Here is a 24,123-nt window from a genome sequence, read left to right on the forward strand (position 1 = left end):
TGGGGCGGAGTGGCAGCACTGGCAGTGGGACCGGCTGAGGACAGGCTCCCAATCAGAAGACCCCGAGGCGGCCACCTGGCAGGGCCTCCGCAGGGAGCAGACGGGTGAGGCTCCTGCCGGAAGCGGGTGCAGGAAGAGAGCAATGAGAGGCACGGGACAGGCCGTCTGGGAGCCCTGGGTGTGAGAAGTCTGTACCAGCCCTGCTCAAGCGCACTTTCAATGTTTCAGGCAAAACCACTGGATTGTGCGGCCGATATTTTTATTAAAGGCAAGGTTCCTATGCTATAAGCTTATATTCACCTATTAGGATTTTAAAATGAGATGTTATAGGTAAGCAGTATATGACTATCTACAAAGTGCAATAGGGGATATTAAATCACAAAATACAAGAGTTTCCAATATTTGGTCTTGGACAACCTTTCATGATCAATTCTATAAATAAACAATCTCCTAAAATCCTGCTTTCTTAATACAGGCTTTTCTCACCTAAGTGGAAGCAAGACATGATTTTGTCCTCTTAACTTGCAACTTACTTACTCCAGAATATAGGAAAAACATTGAATATGACACCAATAAATTAGTGAAATTTTGTTACTACTGTAAATCTAAAAATAACAATAATAGAATTATGTTCCTAAATTTATACCATCAAACCAGAGGAAGTGTGCAGCTCTGTATCTCTACCGAGCCCCGAGGAGGGAGGCACCACAATACCAGAGGCCTGCCAGGCTCCAAACCTCCAGCTGTGGTCGTGTCAACAGCTGGCCCTGCTAGTGAGGACTCTGACACACACACAGTGAAGTCTACTTCCCATGCACCAATCCTCTTTCAGCTCATTAATGCACCCACCTTTTAAGGAAAACTGGGGGAGAGGAGTAAGAACAATCCAAGCACGTTCTTAGAAGGTTCCAAGTAATATTGTCTTGAGTTATAACATTCTAATGTAATTATACCATTTTCGCTTCTAGGAATCATCTCATAATGTAAGGAATGACATGGCTGGGCTGAGATATTTAGGAAGACATTTCCAGCAAGAGCTGAATTTCAATCGTCCTCCAAACACTACATGCTGTCTTTGTTTTATTGAGATGTTTTATCTGAAGGCACTAAAACCAACCAATTGCTTCTATTATGTTACTGTCAAGTATCAACTCCACTGCACCCAATAAAGAACCAATCATTACTCTTAAAACAATAAGATGAAGTCATTGGTAGAGACTATCCATGGAGACTTTCTTACACTTATGACAAATCCATTATAAACAAAAATGCCAATCTTGAAAACACAATTCCAGAATGAGTCCAGTTCCACTGAGGACAGATAACAAAGTACAAGGAGCTTAACGGCTATGCTATGCCAAACGGATGAAAAGTGAAATCGATTACACTGCAGGTCTCTATAAATAAATAAAGCCGATCTTTCCCCTGGACGCGGACTCAGACTCCTGTACCAACAGAGCCCTCCGTTCCATTCACCTCAATGGGCTGAACTCTTTAGAAAAGGCCTGATGATCACCCTCCAAGTGTTACGCTTATTTTTTCTTTCTTCTTCTATCCATTTCCTGACACCTTTAACATAAGCAGGGATGTCTTCAGTCTTTTGAGCAATTGAAGACTTCGGAATAGACACACTGTCTTGAACTCTGGCAAGTTACATGTAGCCCATGTTGCTTTTGGTTTCCCATCGCTTCTTTGCTTCAAATCTAAAATGAAGAACATAAACATCTCCATTTATTTCTAAAATATGTCACTAAAGTAACATGTTCACTACGTGACAAAGTAAACGAAGCTTAAACGTTCACATACTCCGCTGATTACAAAACACACATCACACAGGATGAAGAAACGCCTCCTCATTGACAATCTGACACACACCAGCACGCGTCCGAAGAAGACAACGGGTAGCAGTTGTACACACACCGGACCCCGACAGCGTGTCACAGGGTGTGTCCATTTCTAGGAAGCCGGTGGCGTCGCCACCAAAAGCCGTACACTTACCCCCACGCAAGTTTCTTCTTTTTTCGAGCAGCCTGTGAATTTTCAGCTTCCTTTTTGGCTTTTACAAATTTATGGCAGGCAATCGCTTTGGCAATTTTTACACCAAGCTAAGAATCAGAAAGAAGAAAAAGAAAATGAAGAGTGAAAATAAATATTCCAGCTAATACGAGACTGCAAACACTTGAGAACTTGAGGTAAGAAAGCTGTGCCCAGAAATGAGAAACCCTATGCTCCGGACGCCTTGAGCAACCAACTTAGGGCTGCACTGAGGTGGCCCACTGCCTCCCAGAGAACCCGCACTGGCCCGTCTCCTGGGGGGAAATTCTTCCCAAACTGAGCCCCCTCGAGGGCCCACAAAGGTTGTGGTGAAGATCCGCAGCGATCTCAGCAAACAGGAGGCCAAACAGTTTACCCGAAGAGACTGCACAGACTGACAGACACCGCGTGTCTTCGCTATGGGCCAGAATGACAGCCACTCGGCATGGCCACACCAGCTACCTCATGCTGACCAGAAGCTCTGACTGGCAGTCAGAGATGTCATTAATAAAACCTGAGAAAGCGAATGACCCACTTGTATGAGGGGCAACAGCTTTCAATGCACTGACAGGTGCAACGGCTGAGCACCAGGACCACAGGACCGAAGTCTTCCCTCCGCTGGTCCCTCAGTGCACAGTCCTCCACACACCCATCTGCCAGACCTGTAAGGTCCAATCAAAATGAAACCTCCTGCATGGCTGGCATGGCTGTTGTTGAGCCTCGACCTATGAACCAGGAGGTTACTGTTCGATTCCTGGTCAGGGCTCATGCCTAGGTTGTGGGCTCAATTCCCACTAGGGGCTTGTAGGAGGCAGTCGATCAACAATTCTCTCTCACTGTTGAAGTTTCTTTCTTTCTTTCTCTCTCTCTCTCTCTCTCTCTCTCTCTCTCTCTCTCTCTCTCTCTCTCTCTCCCCCCCCCCTCCCTTCCTCTTTGAAATCAATTAAAAAATACATATATTTTAAGAAAATGAAACCTCCTCCTCTCCCACGCTGTCTTCACTAACTCAGCCACCAGGCTTTGCTGCTGCCGCTCCAGCTCTTAGTGACTACTGCCACCACACTGCTTTCCAGGCTCTGCTGCAGGGCCGCCTCGGGGGGGGGGGGGGGGGGGGGGGGCAGGACAAGCGGGATCCAGTCTGAGCTAACAGGGCCTGTCTATGTGGACGGCTCCAAAGCGTCTGTAAGAGCCCAGGCTAAACCACCAAGGTGCAAACTCTGGTGTTTCTGACCTTTCCTATCCCTGGACTCAATGACCTATGCCTATGAGAGGACAGCAGACTTAACATGTTAAGCCCCCAAGTCCGTCCCTGGTGACTGACACTATACGTTCCGTCCAGAAGACAGAACAGGCTGGGCGCTTAAGGTGCTAAGCAAGAGCAGAAAGGCCTGGCCGCCACTTAAAGTCAACTATGGAAGCCCAAGCGTTAGGGATCTGTTTGCCAATGAGACACAGTGGGGCTCAGAGCACAGGTGTAAGCAGAGGCCGGTTTAGCACCGGGGTCTGGCACGCCTGACATTTCTTCCAGTTGATCCTGGAGAAGTTCCTTTGGGTGAAATGAAGGAGCAGGAATCAAGCCTGCCTGGGGTTTCTAAATCAGAGCAAAACTAGATCCGATTTTCCAGTCGAGGAAAGTCTACAGGAAGAATGAAAACAGCAGAAGCAGCCTGACAGGTGTGGGAGTGGTCACACCAACAGGAAGGTCAAGGAGGAAAAGATCCAGTGTGACTTGAGAGCCCGCGGGAGAAGGCAGACCAGTTTCTTCTCAAAATTCAAACCAACATTAGCGGCGCCAAGACTGCCGCCATCCCCTTCCCACGAGGATGACATGCTTCTGACAATCATAAGGGCACAGATGCATCATTCTGCCAGGCACTGCTCTCGGCACAGGCGCTACAGCCCTGGACAAAAGGATTCATTTTCACATTGTGGGCCTGGGAGGGGGGTTGCCAGGAACACTGCTTCAAGACGGGGCCTGTTCTCGATTCTCTCTTCACTTCCAGTTCTTTATCGCAGAAAAGTTCATCTAAGTCAACTAAAGAAGGCTAGGAATCGAAGGGCTGTCGCACATCCCCAAAGAGGAAATGAAGCTCAGAGGGATGCTGTGGGATGATCTATCAGGGTTTCCTATCCATGAAAAACTACCCGTTCACCATAGTGAAAAAGCAGGCTAGCACCTGTCAGGTGAGGCTAGTCAATGCTGCAGTACCAAACGAATCCCCATCCCACTGGCTGAACTTTTCTTTCTCGTTTCACTTAAAAGTCAGCAGACGGGCAGGGCTCTCCTCCATCTTGTGGTGCCAGCGTCTCAGCATGTGGCTTCCGAGCCGAGTTCACCGTGGCAGAGGAAGAGCCGGCCAGAGGGTCTCACTCTGGCTCCCAAAAGCTTAAGTCCAGAAGTGACACACGTCATTTCTGCGCCCAGTCCTCTGGTCAGAGCTGCTCGTACGGCTGGGAGTGCAGGAGAGCAGTAAGTGCTCTTAGTAACAGCCTGCCATCATAACGCAGCTCGCTCCCTATGACTGAGATGTACTCTGGGCTCTCTACATTCACCAAAGGGTAAAACACAGAACTCCGTATTTTTCTACTTAACTGTATTCCTATGCATTATCTATCAAATGTAAATTTTGCCAAGTAAACTCCCCAACAAAAGTACCACTCAGCTAGTTTACCTTGTATTTAAATTGAGATTGTACGTTTTGAGAATGAAATAAAAATGACCCAAAACATATTTGCCATGTACCATTAACCACGTGACCAAGTTATTTTCTAAAACTGTTATATCAATGTTGTGTACCTTCATGTGCTTAAAATAAATGCTTCCCTTATTCTTGCGGAGACTATGAAGAGTGGGAATATGTGGACGTGAGGAAGAATAACAAGATCTTCTGTGGAAGAGAGTTGAAAGGAAGCTCATTTCCCAGGCAGGTTGACTAACCCGAGTTCCAGAAGATAAAGGAATATCGTGCTATGTTTCAGTATTACAAACAAATAATACAGGCCAACAGGAATCCCCCTTCCCATCTGTAAAAAGGAAAATGCATCTTCATACCCAAGTAAACATCACAAAAGCTTGGTCAATAGTTTTTATATTAAAAAACGGTTTCGGGTCACCAGATAACCATAGCAACACAGTGTGGGAAGAAAAACATTTTTAATGAATAAAAATCCATACAGAATTTCTTGTATGTGTAGCCAAAGTATCAGCATTTTCCATATAGAACATCCAATATTTTGCTGCATTTTAATTAAGGTGTCTAAACATTATCACAAAGAACTGCAAATTGGTCAGAGCAAGCAGTAAGGAAAATTAAGCTCTAAAGGCTTTTTATCACCATATTTCAGGAACCAAGGGTGTAAAATGTTCTAATTTGGGATATATTAAAAGCCATAAAAGGTCTTTCAAAAAGATTAATGGTACTTTGCTTGGATTTAAGATAAGGGCTTTAGCTGGTTGGAAAAGCAGGGCCCTGGCTGGACCCTTGAGGCATTCATCTTTACAGCCACTTGGAAGATTTGTAAAAGCGTCTGCATAACCTCAAGCAAATGCTCCGCGACATTTTTTTAATTCCTTTCAATTTTACAGGTTTAGCATGTGTAAATCATACTGGGTTGTAAAATAGATATAATGGCACATCTTGTAACATAGTCGAGATTTTTAAAAGACAAACTTTCACCATCAAGTTAAGTTTTTCTTGCTAAACCTTGCCATTCTAGAGTTTGCTGATAATCATTTGAAGCATCTGATTCAAACAGCTTAATCTAACCCAACTGTAAAAACTTCTTATCCATTCCATAAAGTATTTTACTCATCTCAAAATTACCAGCCTGTAACAGATTTATAAAGTTTTCCTCCCTTTTGGATACTTTCAAGGCACTTATTTAAAAATACCAATTATCATACTTTACCTTTTTATGAAATAATAGGTCTCTATGAAAAATATTTATGCCATTCTCTTTTGTTCTTTAATTAAATGAAAACAGATGTTTTCTGAAGTAAAGCGGAACCATTACTGGAGTACTTAAAGTGTCAAGGTCTTTAATTTTTATATCAGTTTGGTCGACAATTCCTGATTGTCTTTACTCAAGCTCAACATTAATGTCAAGCAAGTTACCTAGGAGACGAAAGAGATCAAAGAGACAAAAACCCCTCCAATGTCTGATTAATCAAGTCTGCAAACAGCTTATTTCTTTTAGCCTGCATGCAAGTATGAAAATGAGATTCTGGGAGCCGAACACTGTGCAGATTTGTTCATTCTTATCAGAACAAAGCCAGCGGCAGCTTATTTCATGGATCATTGGCACTGTCATCAGCGCTACACAGAACGGGTGACAGCTCCTCATTTTGAGGCTTGAACAAAATTAGCAAAAAGTCGGCACAAATTAGCCTCTCATCTTTTTGGTAATATGACATTATTCATTTACTTTTTATCCAATTTTTAATTTTTTCCTTGTCAGCTATCCCTTTCTAGTCTCTTCCATGGCATCCTAAAATGCCGCCTTATAAACAAGCAGAGAAACAGCCAACGTTGAAATAACGTGCAAAGTTCAAAAAGCAAATAAGGAGGGAAAGCACTTCCAATGATTTATAACGCTTTGTTTTTATAGCTTTCAAAGCTCCGCACTAATATTGATAACAGCTCAGAAGGCCATGCAGTTGAAGAGTTTTAGAAAACTGGTAGTTCATTTCAATAAAGACGATGACGTGCTAATTAAATACGGTGTGTGCGTCGGTAAAGTCCGGATGTCTGCATCGGGATTGGTACCGGCCTCTCCAGGGTCATACCTGGGATGCTGGGGCTCTGGTAACAGCACACAGGCTACACCATAGCTAGTCATTTAAACTCAGACTTTAAATCAAATCATTTCCTCTCTATTCAGAAAATAGCCTCATTTCATTGTCATCTAAAAATGTGCACGCACAGCTTTGCAAGTTTGCGTACCACATCTATCTATGTGCATGTACAATTGCAAACACCTATTATTTAATACCTACACCTTCATATCAACTACCCCAAATAGTTTTTATTTCTAAGTATAACCCAACAAATCCTGTTTTTAAAACATATCATAAAGATCTATTATACACAAATATCATATATATTGTGTGTATGTCTGTGTGTCTATGATTCACCTTGCAATAGTTAAAAAATGTATTTGGCCCGTGATATGTGAGGAGATATACTTTGATTCATATAATCAACTTCGATTTCATAGTGCAATAGCTTATATAACACCTGTTTTAATGATGACTATTAAGGCTTCGAATTATAAGTAGATTACAGTGCTCCAAACGAGGGAGAAAAGATGTTATACTATTGAAATTACTTCTGGAAATAGACATTTATATTCAAACAACTTATCCATTCATAAGGGGGAAAAAAGCATTAAAAAATTAACCATAAGCTGTTAGATGCTTTACACATTCCCCATAAGAAAGACAGTTTTTTTAAAAGAACTGTAGTGCTGTTTTCAGCAATTTCTTTATCTCTGTTCTTCTAAGTAAGAAAGCTTATTAACAAGCTTTGAACTTAAAATCACATTTACAATAATGTGCCATCAACAGTTTTATAAGCTAATTAGAAAAAGATTAATTAATGACTGGCTGCTAATAAAATGGCAATCATGAAGAAAGGAACCGAGGGTGCTAAGCTTCAACTACCACCAATTAAGAGCTAATTACAAACAAATTATATATGTGTTTTGCTGTGGGCTTTAATTTACTAAAATGGTTTTAATTAAAAGAGAAAACATGCTGATTAATTGAACTGCAGAAAAAATCTACAGTATAAACTGTGCTTTGTCTGTCTCTTTAATTAGACTTGTAACATCTGAAATCTTTTTTTAAGGTTTTTTAAAAGCACAGATAAACATAATGAAAAGGGAGCATAAGGAACACCATTCTAGGTGATCATCCACTCATACCTCAAAGGTTAAAACATTCTCAATGGGATGAATCTAAGCAAGTGAGGAGAACCCACACTCAGTACCATTTTTGCTTTTCCCATGTTAAAATGCTCCAACTTCAAGGCTGCACACAATGTTTTAGTGAGAATGAACATATGTTGAACCTCAATGTAAAGGAACTCAATGAAGTCTTTCCTTACCTGCATAGGAATAGTTTATTTTTCATACCTTGTGCTAATTATTCATCTATGTGAGATAACTGAATGACTTCTAAAAACTAAGGAGAACAAGGCTTCAAAAGTATTAAAATCACCATTTAAAAGCCTCCCATTCTATGGGCAGACTACAAAACGATACACAGACGAACATTTAAATTAAAAAGCCACTAAGAAAACCAAAGTTAATGAAAGTTAGTCAGTTCTAGATGATCCTTGACAGGCACAGACCCACAGGGGGTTGAGAGCGAACTTGCCCAGGAAGCTGATTACGCTGCTGACCAGCTGACGGAAGCCTACGGACCGAGGGGGAGCTCTCCTCTCCCCGGAGCCGTGCCCTTTCCCACTGCTACTCGGGGAAATGTACACACAGAAAACGGCCCTACGCTCTACTGTCTAACTTGCAAAGAGAGAGAAAAAAAAAAAGACAGAAGGCAGAGTAGTACAATTTCAAAGAAGGCCATAAAATATATTTAGCAGGCATTAATGACTTTATAATAAAATAATGTATTCTTCATATAAACCGCTGATACTAGATTAACAGAATAATGTCATTTCTACAAAAATAAAATAATGAAATGGAGATATTTAATTTTAAATTCTTAATATATACAAATGAGTAATATTTAATGCACTTTTACTTTGGTTACACAATCTTCAGTGGCTAGAAATCACAATAATTAAGAAAATGGGAAGTACCTGCCATTCTTCATAAGGTCACAGGTTCTCAACAGTAGCTCACTGGAATATACGTTCAGCTTCATATCGAATTATTTTACTTTGGAAACATGGTTAAGATATTTCTACCCATTCACAAAAACAGGAAGAAAGGAATTCTGCTCTCTGGATTACAGAATTAAAGGTTAGAACCACATTTCCTTCATGGCAGCACATCTTTCAGGTCAGGTTCTTTCACATGATGTGAACACCTTCCCTAAAATGTTAGAGCTCTGAAAACAGCACTGATGGGAAGTGACTTTCAACTCACCAAGTGTGGCAGCATTTCTATTCCAAAAATGTAAACAAATGTTTCCATTCTGAACTCTAGATATGATAATGCTCATGTGCCTTGATAGCTAAACCTATCAAAATTATTTGGGGAGAGGTGGGGGTTTTTTTTTTGGGGGGGGGGGAGGGGAGTCTCAAAGAGGGGGCAGTAATTCAAGCTCTTATTCCATCAAGACAACATGGCACGTACATCACCACAAAACTGAACCAGAATGAAAAGGGCGAACTGTAGCCAGAATCCTCACAGGGAAACTAAGCCTAACAGTGAGCCGTCCTGGGAAAGCTCTGGAAGCTGGAACAAGCACTCTGGCATCCGAAGCATTTCTGATGAAGGACCACTTCTTCGATGTTCATACAACATGCAAAAACTATCCTTCAACGTATATATGCCCCTCTTCAATGAGAATGCCTTCAGATTTTCTAGGAAACTGCTCTAAAAACAGAGTTTTATGCTCCAAATTAATAACCTGCCTAAATTTAAGATAGCACTTAATGTGTTTAGCTAGGAAAAAATATAACTCAATCAATTCAAACTTTTTTTTTTAAAGGCCATTCCTACCTTTGTTATTTTAAATATTAACAAACTATTATTATTTCAACATTAACTTTACCTATGTTTTAGAATCCAAACATTTAAGTAGTCTATTTTAAAAACTAGTAATATAGTATTTTTGTCTATTAAAAAGTAGTATTACAATGGGATATTTTTATCATTTATACTGTGAGACCTTGATTAGGTTCTAAAAAAATACTATATCCAACAGCACTAATGGTGGAAGTCATTGCCTTTGTCCTGCATTCATAAACTCGAGCAAAAAGCTTTAAAATATAAACAGTTTATATCATTACTCCAAATGAAGATTTTAGGCCTTAGCAAAGATGTGAATATCAATACCTTGCAAATGAGTACAAATACGTGAGTGTGTGTATAAATAATATTTTTTAAAAACAACTTCTTAAACAGTTTCATCAGTATGACACAAACTCAAGTGTATTTTTCCCTTCATCTCTCCTCCAAAATTGTAGGGAGCCCCAAAGCAACCTTACCACATGGCAAAATCAGAGGCAGCAGCACAATCTAGGCTATAAACACTGAACCTGTTTCTGTACAAATTCAGATCACAGACATCCTACGGTCACCATTAACCTAAGGCAGTGATGGCGAACCTATGACACGTGTGTCAGAGGTGACACGCGAACTCATTTTTTTGGTTGATTTTTCTTTGTTAAATGGCATTTAAATATATAAAATAAATATCAAAAATATAAATCTTTGTTTTACTATGGTTGCAAATATCAAAAAATTTCTGTATGTGACACGGCACCAGAGTTAAGTTAGTGTTTTTCAAAATGCTTCCCTTAGGTACTAAGGGAAGGTGATTCTGGAGAAAAAGTGCTTGCTGTGTCACAACCACAGGGTACCGACAGCCTTATTTTGGCATATTTTTGAGGAACTGTATTCAAGGCCCATCCCCAAACATTGTTCTACTTTTGGCTTCATTTTTCTCAGTACTGGTCCTACCCTACTGGTTTCACAGGCTTATAAATGTTAAACATCAAAAATTAGTTTCACTTATTATGGTTAGAAAAGGCTTACAGAACTCTGGGATCTGTGCCTCTGAGCAAAGGCTTTATCAGCTGGCCCCAGTCACTGCTTCTTGAAAAAAGAAAATGCTCCTGATTAAAAACCAACATACCTGATTTCCAAAAGGGTACTCACCACGCATGTATACATTTAATTACAAAGGGTTTCTGTCCCAACTCACAATTACCTCCTTCTCAAAATACCATCTCTCATCTCCATGGTGTTTGAGTGCAAAGGGGTAAATATAAAAAATTAAATCTCGAACTATTTATTAAGAAATTCCATCTTGATTACTTTATTCTTCATGGGCACTTAATTAACATAGCATCAGTATCTTTCCAATGTCTGTGTCTGAACAGCAAACACCTTCCAGATGTTTTCCCACTTAGACAAAGACAAGAATAGGACTCAAATTATTGTCTTCTTTTCATGAGAATCCTCAACCCACACTAAATAAATTTATTGTAGTAGAACAAAGCATTATATTTGTATGACTGTAAAAAGGGCACTTGAGAAAAATGTTTACTATCCTTACAAATGCTGAAAATACCATGTATTCCTATAGCAATCGCATTTGTCGTAAGTGTGACAGAAAATAGCCCTTAAAATGGAAAACGCCTAATCTGTACGATACAATTCCCACTTCTGAAACAGCAGTATGACAAAGCAAAACACAGAACTAGAAACCGAATACCCTCCAAGGAAACACATTTATTTCTGAAGCCTCCAAGGCACACGTCTGTGCAGCCTCACGGGCAGCTTCGCAGCAGAGAAAGGACAGCTCACGAGGAGCACGGGCGGGGCAGACAAGGTGGCGTTAACAAGCAGCGCTGCCGGCCACAAGCCACAGGTGACCCGTCTCCTCCCAGGGCACCATTTAAGCTTCAGGAAAGAAAGATAACTTTCAAATCCCTAAGCCTCACTACTGGACATAAAAATACAAACCTCACTAAATACTTATAGCTGGCAGCCAAAAATAGAAAACAAACGGCCATCAATAGTAGATTTTTGACATCTAATGATGTAAGACTGAAATAGTATTTCCATAGAAAAATTTATTAAAATAGTAATTTCATCACTCGTCTCAGTTAGGAAATGCTCACCTGTAGGTGAGTAAGAAAGAACAGTATACACGGCCAACAGTTTACACAGATGCCTGGTGATGCTGTCCACATGCTCAAACCCCATGGAGCAGTTACAGCTTAAGAATAAAATGAAGAAAGGGGAGAGATGCTAAAAGTGAAAGCTATAGTAGCAAGGACAAAAAATTTTTACAAAACAATAGCAACAACAACACATATGCCAACATGAGCCCTTTACTCTACGTGTGCCCTTGCCTAGCAACACCTAGCAGTGATTCCCCCCAGAAGGTGCAAGTCAGAATCTTCCAGAAGCCTGGTACTTGGAAAAAGAATATTCAATATATCTATTAGTTTTATACTATAAGCTATACCTTTTTTTAAAAAAAGACTGAAAATTCTTTAGGGCTGAGGGAAATGTGCAGTATATGAAATAAGAATGCATTCTGGGGAGCAAGTGTTAGAAAAACATTGAGATGTGGCATTACAACACAGAGAGCGTTATATAAGCTCTCCTCCGGGAGAGTTAAACTGAGGTAATGATGCAAACAGGAGAAGAAAGCTAGCAGCTAGAATTTTAATCATAAGGGGCAAAAAGGTCTCTGAACTAGGTAAAATCATGCAGTATTTCCACCGTAAGTTTTAGACTTAATTTAAAAACATTAGAAACAAAGATATTTGTAAATAAATGGCAGAACAAGAGGGAAGAAAATGGACTGGAAGGAAAATCATAGGTCAAAAATCTGAATACTGAACTTACTTATGATCATAAAAAATGTACATTCATTTTAGAAAATTTGGAGATAAGAAAGGTTTGACTTACCTCTCGGGTAGCTAGCTGGTTGCTGAGCTCCTCGGCCTTCTCAATATTCCACTCTTCCACAGCCTGGTCTAGGCTCTTTTCAAGGCCCGACTAGAAAGAAATAAAACCTGAAACTTAAAGGCAGGAAAGAAAGGCAAACAAACATTCGCTAGCAAAGACTATGTAGCAGGCTACCGTTTGAGAACCACTGACCTCAGCAATGCCTTCCGTTTCCTCCAACATCTTACCTTGTTTAGGCTTTCCCAACCATGTCTCTCAACTACTTTCACATCCAGGTGCTTCAGCAATGTCAGAGAAAGTCAAATAACTCAATCCACTGGCTTCGCTAGAGGCCCTTTATCCAATTCAGCAGGGCGGGCTCTCAATTCTGCCCTTGACAGGCTCCACAGTCCTCGGACACTGTTACATGTCTTTCCCATGACTCCAAAGACCCTCAACCCCACCTCCTTCCTTTCCAGACTGTAACTCTACCCTCACTTTACGGGAGCGGGAGAAGGGAGGGAAAAGAAGAACCAAGGATATGTATGTCCTTTCTACAATCTTCCTCTCCTCCACCTCAAAAAACGTTATCTTCAGGTATTCTGTTCTTCATTCCTCACTGCCCCCAGGAAAGAATCGTCTCCCTTGCAAGACAAACCCCACTTCCTGTGCTCATCACAATCCCATCTGCTTTCATGCTATCCAGAACCTTGCTCTTTAAATTTTCTGCCCCCATCTTTCTTTCATCCTACAAACAAGCTTGTCCTCCCCATTCTGGACCAGGGACTAGATGGGATGACTCAGCCTCTTTCCTCAAACTGATTTCTTATGTTAATACTACTTCTCTCTCTTCTAAAACACTCTCATCAGTTGCTCTGATGTCATCTCATTCCTTAGCCCTCTAAGCCACAGAGTCTATGGTCACAGGAGACACCAACTGTTGTCCTTTCACCTGAGCATCTTTTATGTTAACCACATCCACGTTCTATCGCCCCCAAATATCTATCTTCAATCTCCTTTGAAGTCCCTTATCTCTTGTTGCCCCTTAGTGACAGTACTCCTGCGATTTGTGACTGACCCCTTCCTCTTACTCTTATTTCACACCGTAATTCAATCCTAGGCCTTCAATTAATTCTTATAAGCTGCTTTGGATCTCTATATAATTTAAAGCATCTGACCTTTCACCTTATCAAGATCTACAGCTCCAGCTACTTCCTAGTTATCTTCATATTGAAGGTAGCGTCCTCCCTTTTTTAATTATGTCTAAAAACAAGTTCCTCACTCCCGCCGGCTTCTCCTTTAGAGCTAACTACCCTATCAGTCACCCCTGATAAAATCCGCAGTCAGCTTCAATGCCTCCAATTCTGTGCTCTTAATTTAACTGTTTTGTAGTGTCTCTCATTTCTCCTTTCTGTGCTTCTTCAGGGTGTAATAATCTCGTTTGAAAGATTATAACCATCTCCAAATTGGTCTTCTATCTTTCTTAAGCGGATACCATGTCATTATCCAGCTTAAAACAATACCACTTTCTTACTCCTTTTGAATAGCACCCAATTCCCTTCATAATAGGATCTCAGTACCTGTACCTGGAATATTTTAATTAATATTTCTTTTTATAGTCAAAATAAACTATTTTCATTTAAGAAATACTAAAACAATGGCCTCTCCTTCCTACATAGAACATTAGGTATCTCCTCAAATGGCACGGAGATATGTGGAAACAAAACATTAATATCAAACTTTAATTTTCCCTGCACCACAAATTCTGGGGTAGCCTGACACCTCCACCCAGACCTGCTCTCCAGTCTTCCACCTCAGCAACCTGGTCTAACAGCAGCCATTCTTGAGCCTGTCCTGCGTATTCCACACGGCAGCTCTGCTGTGTCCGTCCAATTAGGTAGGCTTCCTGAGATACGGATCATCTGGGTGCCACATTCCCTTACTCCAGACGTAGAATAACACAGGTCAGCGAGCAGAGAGGAATCCAACCTATTTTTCCACCAATGCCCAAGAATAAACCAGGGGTCTGTTTATTCAGTCAACTTGCTACTTCCCTTTGGCTACCATGGATGGGCCACAGCTTACAAGTTAGTGTCACAAAGGGGGAAACAGGAACATTCCTCTCTGCTAGAAACTTGTATGAACTGCTGAGCTTAAAAATATACTTTTCACTTAAAAATAAATCATCTAAAATTATAAATGTATCTCTTCACCATCAATCAACCTCCATTACCCAGCCATCTGGAGCAGTGTCTACGGGAGATGGCATAATATAGTAGAAAAAACAATGGATTAGGAGTCAGGATTAGGAGTGGTCACAGCTCTGGATAAATGAGGTACTTAATTCTTAAGTGTGTTTCATTAAAGAAAACCAGTTATTGGCTTGGATGACCAAAACCCTCTCCTAGAAATAAAATCCTAGAATTCCACTTACATGTTCAACTTTTTATTTGCACTTTTAGAAGATATTAACATTCCAAATGCTTACATTAGTACAAAATCATCCTTAGGTAAACACTTCCATCACCTAGCACCATAAGCTAACAGCACTTGACAAAGAGCATGGCTGGTGAGGTCACAGTCCAGCTCCTCTACTTGACAAAGCTGGAATCACAAGTTCACACATAAAAGTCTGTTGTGTGAGTTCCTAATGCACATGCCCTCAATGATGCACCACCACCCAGTGGGTGAAAATCAGGTTTTTCATGAGAAATACTGATTAATCAGAAAATGGTAATGATCTCTACGCACACAGTCATCTATAGCAATGACCCACGAAGGAGGCACACACAAGTACAGCAGACCTGGGCTTCACCAGGCAGGACCCTGTGCTCTGGCCCTACCACTCAGCGGTCTGTTTTCATGCTGCTGCAATCTGTCCATCATTCCTGCATGTGAATATGTACGTTCCTCATGCATTCAAACCTCTACTCAGTATTAGTCATCTATACAAAGACCGACAACTCCCAAAAGTGTTTCTAAAGCTGGCTCTCCTCCAAGCTCCTGCCTCATCTTACCAACAGTCTATTCGCTTCCTGCTGGCTGAGCTCACCCACGCCCCATGCTGAACTCTGGAGGCCCCACTCTAAATCTTCTCCCCTCCCAAGCTTTCCCATCTTCATAGCTATTATCTTTATGCTTAAGGTAAAACCGTGAATGGCTCTTTCCCTCCTCATTCTCCAAATCCTCCCCACCACCTCGCAAACAATCCAGAGGCAAATCCTGTCAATTCTACTTCCGCCGTATACCTCAAATCCTTCCACTGTTCTCCTTATCAGCAGCAGCATTCTTGTTCAAGATGACCTCATGCCTAGAAGGGTCTCTTAACTGCTCTCTTCTCACCTACTTTTGCTGCCCCGCAGTCCATTCTCCACATAATAGCAATCTTTTTAAACATAATTTTGATCATGTCACTCCTTTTAACTGAAAATCCCTGAATGACTCTCAACTGCATTGTCACTAAAACACAACTCCTTTCTCTGCCCCTGAAGGTCCTAGAGTTTGCTCCCTACTTGCCGGCCTCTCCAATCTCACCTTGGGCCCCCTCCTCCTCACTAACTGCACTCCAGCCAGGCTGACCTTAGTGACTCCAATGTCCGATGATGAACGACTCTTTCCTCCCTAGGATCTCTATCCAGGCTCTCACTCTGCACTAGCATTCCTTATTTAGATGGTTCCTTCCCTCCTTCAGGTCTCAGTGAAATGGCATCTTCTGAGAAAGGTCTTCCCTGACCACAACAAGCTAAAGTGGGGCCTCCATTTGAAATTCTTCACAATACCCCATTCATTTCCTTCTTAACAGTTTTTGTTAATGATTTTGTAACTATATATTTACTTCTTTATCTAGCACCTTGTTTGGCACATAGAAGGCATTTTAATAGTCACTTAATGAGAACTACCTTTGGCAAGGTTAATTACAAACATTTTCTACTGAGTAATATAAGATGGAATAAAAAAAATCAACAACACTTTACCTTCTCAATTTTTTTCTTTTTAACAGGGGGTTCAAACCTGTCATTGACTCCAAAATACTGAGTAAGTTCCTTCAACCGGGTTTCACTTGGGGACTGTTCACTATAAAAACATAAACAATACGTTTTGCACTAAATGTACTCATTTTTATTTTTACTGTTTTTAATTGGTTATTACAACAACTAGTTCTTATGTTTCAGAGGTAATTAATTTATTTGTACAAATTCTACAAATACTAACTAGAATAGACAAATATTTTCAATTCCACCTACCTATGAGATTCTTCTTCATTCTTCAATTTATCTGAAAAGAATTCACAGTGTTAATAGCTAAGTATTTAGTTATTTCAAAATTACATTTATTAAAAATTAATGAGCTCAGTTAGTCGCAGTTTAACATTAGCACTATTGACAATTAATCTGAATTAAAGCAAAATACCTTTTCTGGAGCGTTTTCTTTTTTTCCTTCTGAATCTTGAAGATGAGATTTTCTGTTCAGAATGTTTTTTATGCAATTCTTGAAATTTCTACAGAAAAGTAAAAAAAAAAGCAAATATATTTTGAAGCAACACATACATCAAAAACTAACAAGTAATAAAACTATTATATTCTAGCATTTATAAACACATATTTAAGTTCTTCTTGAGATACTATATTCTCCAAGGCTCTTTCACAACCTGAGTTTTCATTTTACTTTATTTCTAAATATTTCTAGATAAGTCAAACTGATAATCTGAGAGTAAAATTCAATGACTCATAGATAACAAAAAGATAAATTAAGATAGAAATTCCTCCTGTATCATGTTAGGCAAAGTAGCTAATCTTACTAAATGTTTTCTTCCCCTATTTATGAAAAACAAAACAAAAATGAAAGCAAATATCTGAATGGCCAATGGAATGACTACAGACCCACCTGGTAATAAAAAAATTCTGGGTGAATTTTCATACCTATTACCTCCCAAGAACATGTACACTCTGACCATGGCAGAGACACACAGGCATGTACAAACACAGGCTATACTGGGAACACATCAGAGAAAACCTACATTCCATATCTGTAAGGGAACTCCAGAAGGACACTCTTCATATGCATTTACATTCGCCTCTGCTTCAGTGTTTGGTCCACCTGCAGGGAAATCCGCGGTCTCTGTTTCTGTAATGGTCCCATCTTCTTCATCTTCCTGTAAGTTAGGTCCAGAGTTCTCTATTGTGTCTTCATCTTCAGAATTCAACTCAACATCACTTTCATTTAGGCCAGGAGGTAGCAGCCCACTCCACATCTTTTCTTCTAAAGGGAAAAGGGTGAATTTAGACCAATTTAAAGTAGGCATGCAAAGAATTTTAAAACCATTAAATGACATCCCAGAGTCTAATAAATATACCTATAGTTTGGGAACAGTCCAGCTAAACTTTTTAAAAATCTATAATGGGATATGCCCTCCATATTAAAATTAAACTTTGCCTGTATAAAAAAAAAGTGTAAAGCAGTTTAGCAAGTTGTTACAAAATACATCTATAGGTGAATGACCTAAGAATATAGGACCTTGATTCTCTATTATATGCATAATTTTGCCTTAAAAAAGGAAATCCAGTAAAAGCATCCATTGCTCGAGAATGGTAAGAACCTGACAATATGCCCTGCAGGCCATGTAAGAACTATATTACTATAGTTCAAGCTATACCAACTAGAGAAGAAAACAAAATTGAATGTTTCGCCTGTATTGGGATATATAAAACATTCAGGGGACTTACTAAGGAGCAGGAAAACAATTATTCAAAAAGAAATTTTTTAAGCTGTACAAGTAGTTTGAGGAAAGTGTGATGGTGAAAAGGATATCCTAGATTAAAATTTTATACTATTTGCTAAACTAATATTAAATGGAATATAGTCCTAACATTTTAACAAAAACATACTATATTTGGTAAACTAATATTAAAGTCCAAAATAATATTTAGCATTAGCTATACTGTCCATTTGTAGAACCATTAGCTAGTGTTTAATAAAAATAATGTTTAAAAATTGGAGTTGTAGTCAATTTGTTCCAATTAAGATAACTGAGTACATTTTCACTATAAATGGCATAGTCTATTTTAGAATATATATTGAGCCAAATCCATTTTGTTTAAAAGTTGCCTGAAACAGAGACGTTGGTTGTAGTGCTCATGATTACTATCAACCTGAAGGAATAAAATGAATAGAAATCTTTTCTGCTAAGTTTTCTACCCCGTATTGTGATTAATTAACCTAGTAACAAAGCCACCACCATTAATCTCTGAGACAAAGACATCATGGGCTTTTCCATAACTCTGAATAATGGATTCCTAATAACTTTAAGGACCTCCTCCCAAACCCAAAGAATCAGATCTTACTTTCTGCCACTTTGGTCCAGACTCATCAGCTGTTAGCTCTCAGAAACATCCTCACCAAAATAATCTCTTGACTTTTTAAGAGGAAGGGTCTGACATATAACTGCTCCCATTGTAATCCTGTGTCTACCATATACTAGTAGTATATGGAAATCATTTTTAATACCTCCGTTTTTTCATCTGTAATAATAAGGCATACAGGCTTATTCTGAGGATTAAATGAGATAAAACCATGAAAACATTCAACAGTATTTAGGAGGTTCTAGGGGCTCAATCAGTGCTAAGTTCTTTTCTGCTATTATTCTTGTGGCTATGTACATTTTGATCATTTCTATCACGGATGGCAGCATTCATTCATAAGGTCGTTTTGAAGTTCCTCATGTTTGAAGTGTATTCGCTTAACAATTGATGCAAATCATTGCCTTCCCTGATTTCCACAGGCTGACATGAAGTTTCTATAAAAAATGTAGGTGTCTGGTTTTCTAAATAGAGCAAAAGACCCAGAAACAAATCAGCATGAAGATAATGGGGCTTAAGCTTCAAGGCTTATTTGCACAAGACACTATACCTAATTTTATATTTAGAATATATATTCCAAAATTACATAGGCTCCCAACCCCAGGAAACCTGGCTGCACCCCTACACCAGCCTGAGGACTTGAAAAGCTGGAATGGAGGTCATCTTGGATGCTCTATTAGCACAAAGGACATCATATAAAATACACCAATATTAAAAAACTGATGTGATGTCATTAGTAAAAATATTTCTACTCTTCTGAAAAGCAGGGCGAGGGGAGCAATAATAAGTTCCATCATCACTGTGATACTGGCATAGAACATACCTTATGCTCATTTTCCATTTCAGAATTTAAGTGTAGTAACAAATTTCAAATATTGCTTTAGCATAACTGGGGTTCTTCTATGCTTGAAACCACCGTTTCTTTTCCCTATCCACAGTATCTTTTGCATGCCCTCTGTGTGCCAGGCACTCAAGACGTGGAATAGCATGTACAAAAGGCAAAAATGCCTAACTTCATGGAGCCGACATTCTCCACAGATAACTCACCGAGGAGCCTGCAAGCGGAGCAGCCCCGTGGCCAGAAGCTTGACTGTAAATCAGCCAACACGGAATGGCAGCCTGTGACATGTTTTGGGCTCATGTTCGAAAACACTGTTTTCTATTCATAGCATAGACATGTCTTTCATCCATTTCCAATGTGCTACGTTAGGCCTCATGCTATTTCTGTTTTGGCTATTCTGATTCTCTCGTTCTTTGGATCGTCTCTCCCGCCACATCTATCAGTGTATATTCCTTTATTTTAAAGCAGATCACTCCAAATTACCTTTCCAATGTGAAAATTACTCAGCCTTTCCCAGGAGACGTGGCATACCAGGAAACTGGAAACTTAAGTATTTTTAGTGCACATTCTAGCCAGATCTTTACAACAGTCCCTGTATTAATACAAAACCTATCAGTTTTAAGTCTGTAATTAAAACAATTTTTAATTCAATCATTTTTGCCCCCCCAACCCCCAAAAAAAGATGCAAATGATTCAGAAGCCATTTTTACTCTATGGTTTTAAATATCACCTTCTTCATCTCATACACTCTCTACTTCTGAAGTTAAGATTATTTTCCTTTCCACAATTATTCTTTTAAAAAATTCTGTGTATACTACACAGAACACAGCTTTAGTCCTGGGCTGATACAATTTACTATGAACTGAAAATATTTATGTATCATTCTAGTCTGAATGATTGGGTTTTCTTTTGCCCTTGAAAACCACCATAGTCACTATTTATTTAGCACACTTGGCAGATCGCAATGCATCAAGAACATGACACAGTTCAGCAATTCCTAATCTAAGGTTTTTATAAAGTTTTATGAAGATAGTAATGGAGGTCTCTAAGCTAATTTCAATATTCAAGGCCCAATATTTCCCCCCCCCACAAACAATATCAGCCACATCTACATGAGGAGACTTAAAATCAATGAAGCATTATTCACCACATATTCGCTGATCAGAAGGTCTGATTGGTAGCTACAGACCTGATTTTTATTTAAAAAAACAACACACCACTAATGAATATACGTTAATAGACACAATCTTTCAAAACATGGCACCCAGGGAGATATCAAATTATAATAAAAGGCGTTTGGGGTTGTGAAAGGATGGGGAACAGCTGGTACAGGGGAAAAGACTTGGTTTTGAATGTCAAAGACGGGTTCCTGTTCTGAACAACATAACTGTGGACAAGACAATGCATTTTGCCTGGTCTCCATTTTTAAGCTATAAAATGGAAGTCTGATCAGATGATCTCTGAGATGTCCTGCAGCTTTCAAATGTTTCCTTATGGATCTTAATATTATATGTGCCCAAATACTCAGTCACCTCACTCTTTGCTGCAATACTCCATTCTCTTCCAGTGAGATGCAATAGTGATTGGACCCCTCCACCCCAGGAGATCCGGCCCTCTCCTCAACCTAGCTGTCAAGCCAAAATTGATAGTTTTCAGTTAGTGGCACTTCACACAGGACATCCTAAAGACAAGAAAACGCATTATGACAGAAGAAACAGAACTGGGAAAAGGAAACAAAGCAGGTCATTGCTATTCGTAATATACAAACGACGTGACAAGCACTGACTTACCACTAATCTCACAACCGCACTTCCACTAGGAATTACTACGTCTTACAAATAAGGTGGCTGACTTGCGTAAAGCAGTGATCCACTTATTTTACAAAAATGGAACTCATGACTTCAAATTATAAACTTTTAGAGGACAAAGATTTGGAAGTGTCTCAAGAATGACTCTAGCAGTCTACCCAATAATGCTAGACTTGCTAAAATTTGATTAAGAAATTTTCCCCCCCCTGTTTAAGTACAGAAAACCATGTAAGATGCTACACTAAACTACATGTATCAAAGTCACATTCTGGCAATACTGTCACATTTGTGGCCCACCAGGCGGCTGCTTATAATCAAAACCCAAAAGATATAATCCAAGCAGTTTAATGAGTAAATGTCTCATATCTCCTGTGTCTGGTATTCCAGAATTTCAATGCCATTTTCACCAAATGATAACGTTTTATTTACATTTTGTACTCAATTAGAAATAATCACAGGAATCTGAACCTTGTCTGACACGAATTTAACCTTGTATAATAATCATAAGCCACCACCCACCCACCAATCTGAAGAGGGTGTTAAATAATTTACATGATAATCAGTTTCTATGGCTTGGAATAAGTTACTTAACTAAAACACTTTTAAACATGTATCATCAATACCATCAACAATCAAGAATTTTTTAAAAAAATGTACCATCAACATTAACGTAAACATCATGTTTACTTTCATAAAATAAACGTGTGTTCCCTCGTCTCAAAAAGGTAGGAAGTACAAGCGAATCACGGCCCTGCCTTCGGATTTGTTACCAATCCGATCACCCAGATAAACAAACTATGGATGCGTGTAGCAGGACTCTGCACGCACACACACGTTTTCATCAAAGAGGGTGCCTGTCTAGGTCAGCGGTGGAAAACACACTTCCTTAGGCCCAAGAACGACGTGCAGTTAGCCAGCAGCACAGCGAGGCTCATTTTAAGCCGGACGCTGCTGGGGAAACACTTACGTTCCCGACGGCAAGAGGGTGGCTCCAGCGAGGGTACCTCTTCCTGCCGGGCCGCCCCGCCCGGAACTCGGCGGGCCCCTAGGGGCAGCGTCACTCCGGTCCCCACACGGGACTCCCGCCCCGGCCCGGCACTAGGTGCCGAAGGTTCCGGGACGGGAGGTCAGCCGGCGGACACTCCCATGAACTGCAGCTCTTTCCCGGGACACAGCCACGGTAAACGGAAGCTGTTTCCCTAACCGAAAGCCCCCTCCCCCTCTCACCTGGGCCGGGCCGGGCGGGGACGGAGAACCCCCTCCAAACCACCGGCTGGGGAAGGCGCTGCGACGCCCCTTCCGGCACTTCGGAGGCCAGGCCGGCCGACGCTCCCGCGGGCTCGGGCCGGGGCGGCTCGGGAGAAAGGCTGTGAGGCTCCTCCACTGGCCCCCTCACTCCCCGAACCGGGGGCTCCTCCACCCCTCACGCCGGAGCCCGAGCAGCCCGGGAGTCAGCCCCACAAGCAGCTCTACTCACCCGTCCGGAGCCAGCCGCCCGGCAGCCATCTTAAGACCCCGTCAACATCGCGCCTTCTCATTGGCTCTGACCTCTCAGCCAATGGGCTGCGGCCGTTCTGGCCTGGCGGTCGCCGTGGCAACCGGCCGCGCTTAGCTCCAAGGTGAAGTTCACTGAATGGAGCGGTGGGTTTCTTTCCACTTTTCTCTCGCCGTAGTCCCTCTTGCTTCTGGTCGTTCTCCAGGATTTGTCGGTTCGCCATCCCCTGCCGCACGCCGGTGCTGGCTTAGACTTTGACCTGAGTCCATGCCCACGGGGAGAGAATCGCTGCAGGCGCTCTCTAGGCCCTTCTGGGAACGTTGCTATTAGTTCTCCGTTTTCCTCCCTCTCTTCCTTTTTCCTTCCCTGCACGTGCTTGTTGAGCAGCCTTCCTGCCCGTCTCTGCGTCGGAGAAAGCGGTCTGCCTCCTGCTCTCGTGGAGTTTACCATCTGGTTATGCCCAGGCTGCCCCCCCAGCAGACTCCGTGGTCTTGGCCCAAAGCTTAGGGGACTTTTCCGAGGCAGCCACTGTTGTAGGCCCCGAGGAGGGGCGTGGGGAGCGTAGAAAAGAAGCAAGGAAAACCACCAAGAAAAAGGCGCTCCGAAGAAAAGAAAACAGTAATGCGGTCGTGATGGCAGTGGGGCTATTTTAGAAGGGCTGCCGTTTTCTGAACTGTTCAGTAACAGTAATAAGAAGACGAAGAATAGTCCCTATTTTCTAGTGTTGTAACGTTCATGTAAGAAAATACACATAAAGACCTTAACCTAGTACCTGGCCCACAGGAATTCTGTCTTAGCTATTTGTTACCAATAATGCCCTTCTTTGAAACATTGTAAAAATGTTGCCTGGCACTCAGTAATCTATCACGATTTAGTATAAACAGATCGTTCAAGTTATTACCTAACTATCCAGTGCCTCACCCCCAGTGTCTCCCAGAAGATGTGCCAGGTTTGTGGAGTCACTTTCTATAAGCCCAGAATCAGTGAGCCCTG

The 24,123-nt window shown here is 40.9% G+C and overlaps 1 protein-coding gene across 5 annotated transcripts; it reads right to left on the reverse strand.

Moving 5' to 3' along the window:
* Nucleotides 1-242: 242 nt before the first annotated feature.
* On the reverse strand, nt 243-23,605 carry FAM204A (family with sequence similarity 204 member A). 5 transcript variants are annotated; one of them, XM_081104739.1, is made up of 8 exons: nt 23,113-23,605; nt 17,648-17,889; nt 17,041-17,128; nt 16,875-16,905; nt 16,605-16,704; nt 12,652-12,741; nt 1,999-2,105; nt 243-1,703 (listed from the first exon to the last, which is right to left on the reverse strand). In XM_081104739.1, exons 1-8 carry the CDS (start codon nt 23,351-23,353, stop codon nt 1,652-1,654), a joined length of 951 nt encoding a protein of 316 aa, XP_080960865.1. In that variant the 5' UTR covers nt 23,354-23,605; the 3' UTR covers nt 243-1,651. The 5 variants fall into 5 exon arrangements, with proteins under 5 accessions (XP_080960865.1, XP_080960867.1, XP_080960868.1 ...); XM_081104741.1 differs by having other exon boundaries at nt 22,863-23,161; XM_081104742.1 differs by having other exon boundaries at nt 22,603-23,121.
* Between the last annotated feature and the right edge of the window lie 518 nt (nt 23,606-24,123).

This window comes from Myotis nattereri (assembly GCF_964212035.1).
Source record: "Myotis nattereri genome assembly, chromosome: 13".
NCBI classification, from domain to species: domain Eukaryota; kingdom Metazoa; phylum Chordata; class Mammalia; order Chiroptera; family Vespertilionidae; genus Myotis; species Myotis nattereri.

What these genes read in the sequence shown, in the direction of transcription:
- FAM204A (XM_081104739.1), bottom strand. Translation starts at nt 23,353, where the DNA reads ATGGCGAACCGACAAATCCTGGAGAACGACCAGAAGCAAGAGGGACTA. An exon ending in TTCCCTTACAGATATGGAAT is followed by an intron (nt 17,129 to 17,647) that starts GTAGGTTTTCTC and finishes ACTTTTCTGTAG; the next exon opens with AAATTTCAAGAATTGCATAA. An exon ending in AAAAGAAAAAAATTGAGAAG is followed by an intron (nt 12,742 to 16,604) that starts GTAAAGTGTTGT and finishes ATTTCTTTCTAG; the next exon opens with TCGGGCCTTGAAAAGAGCCT.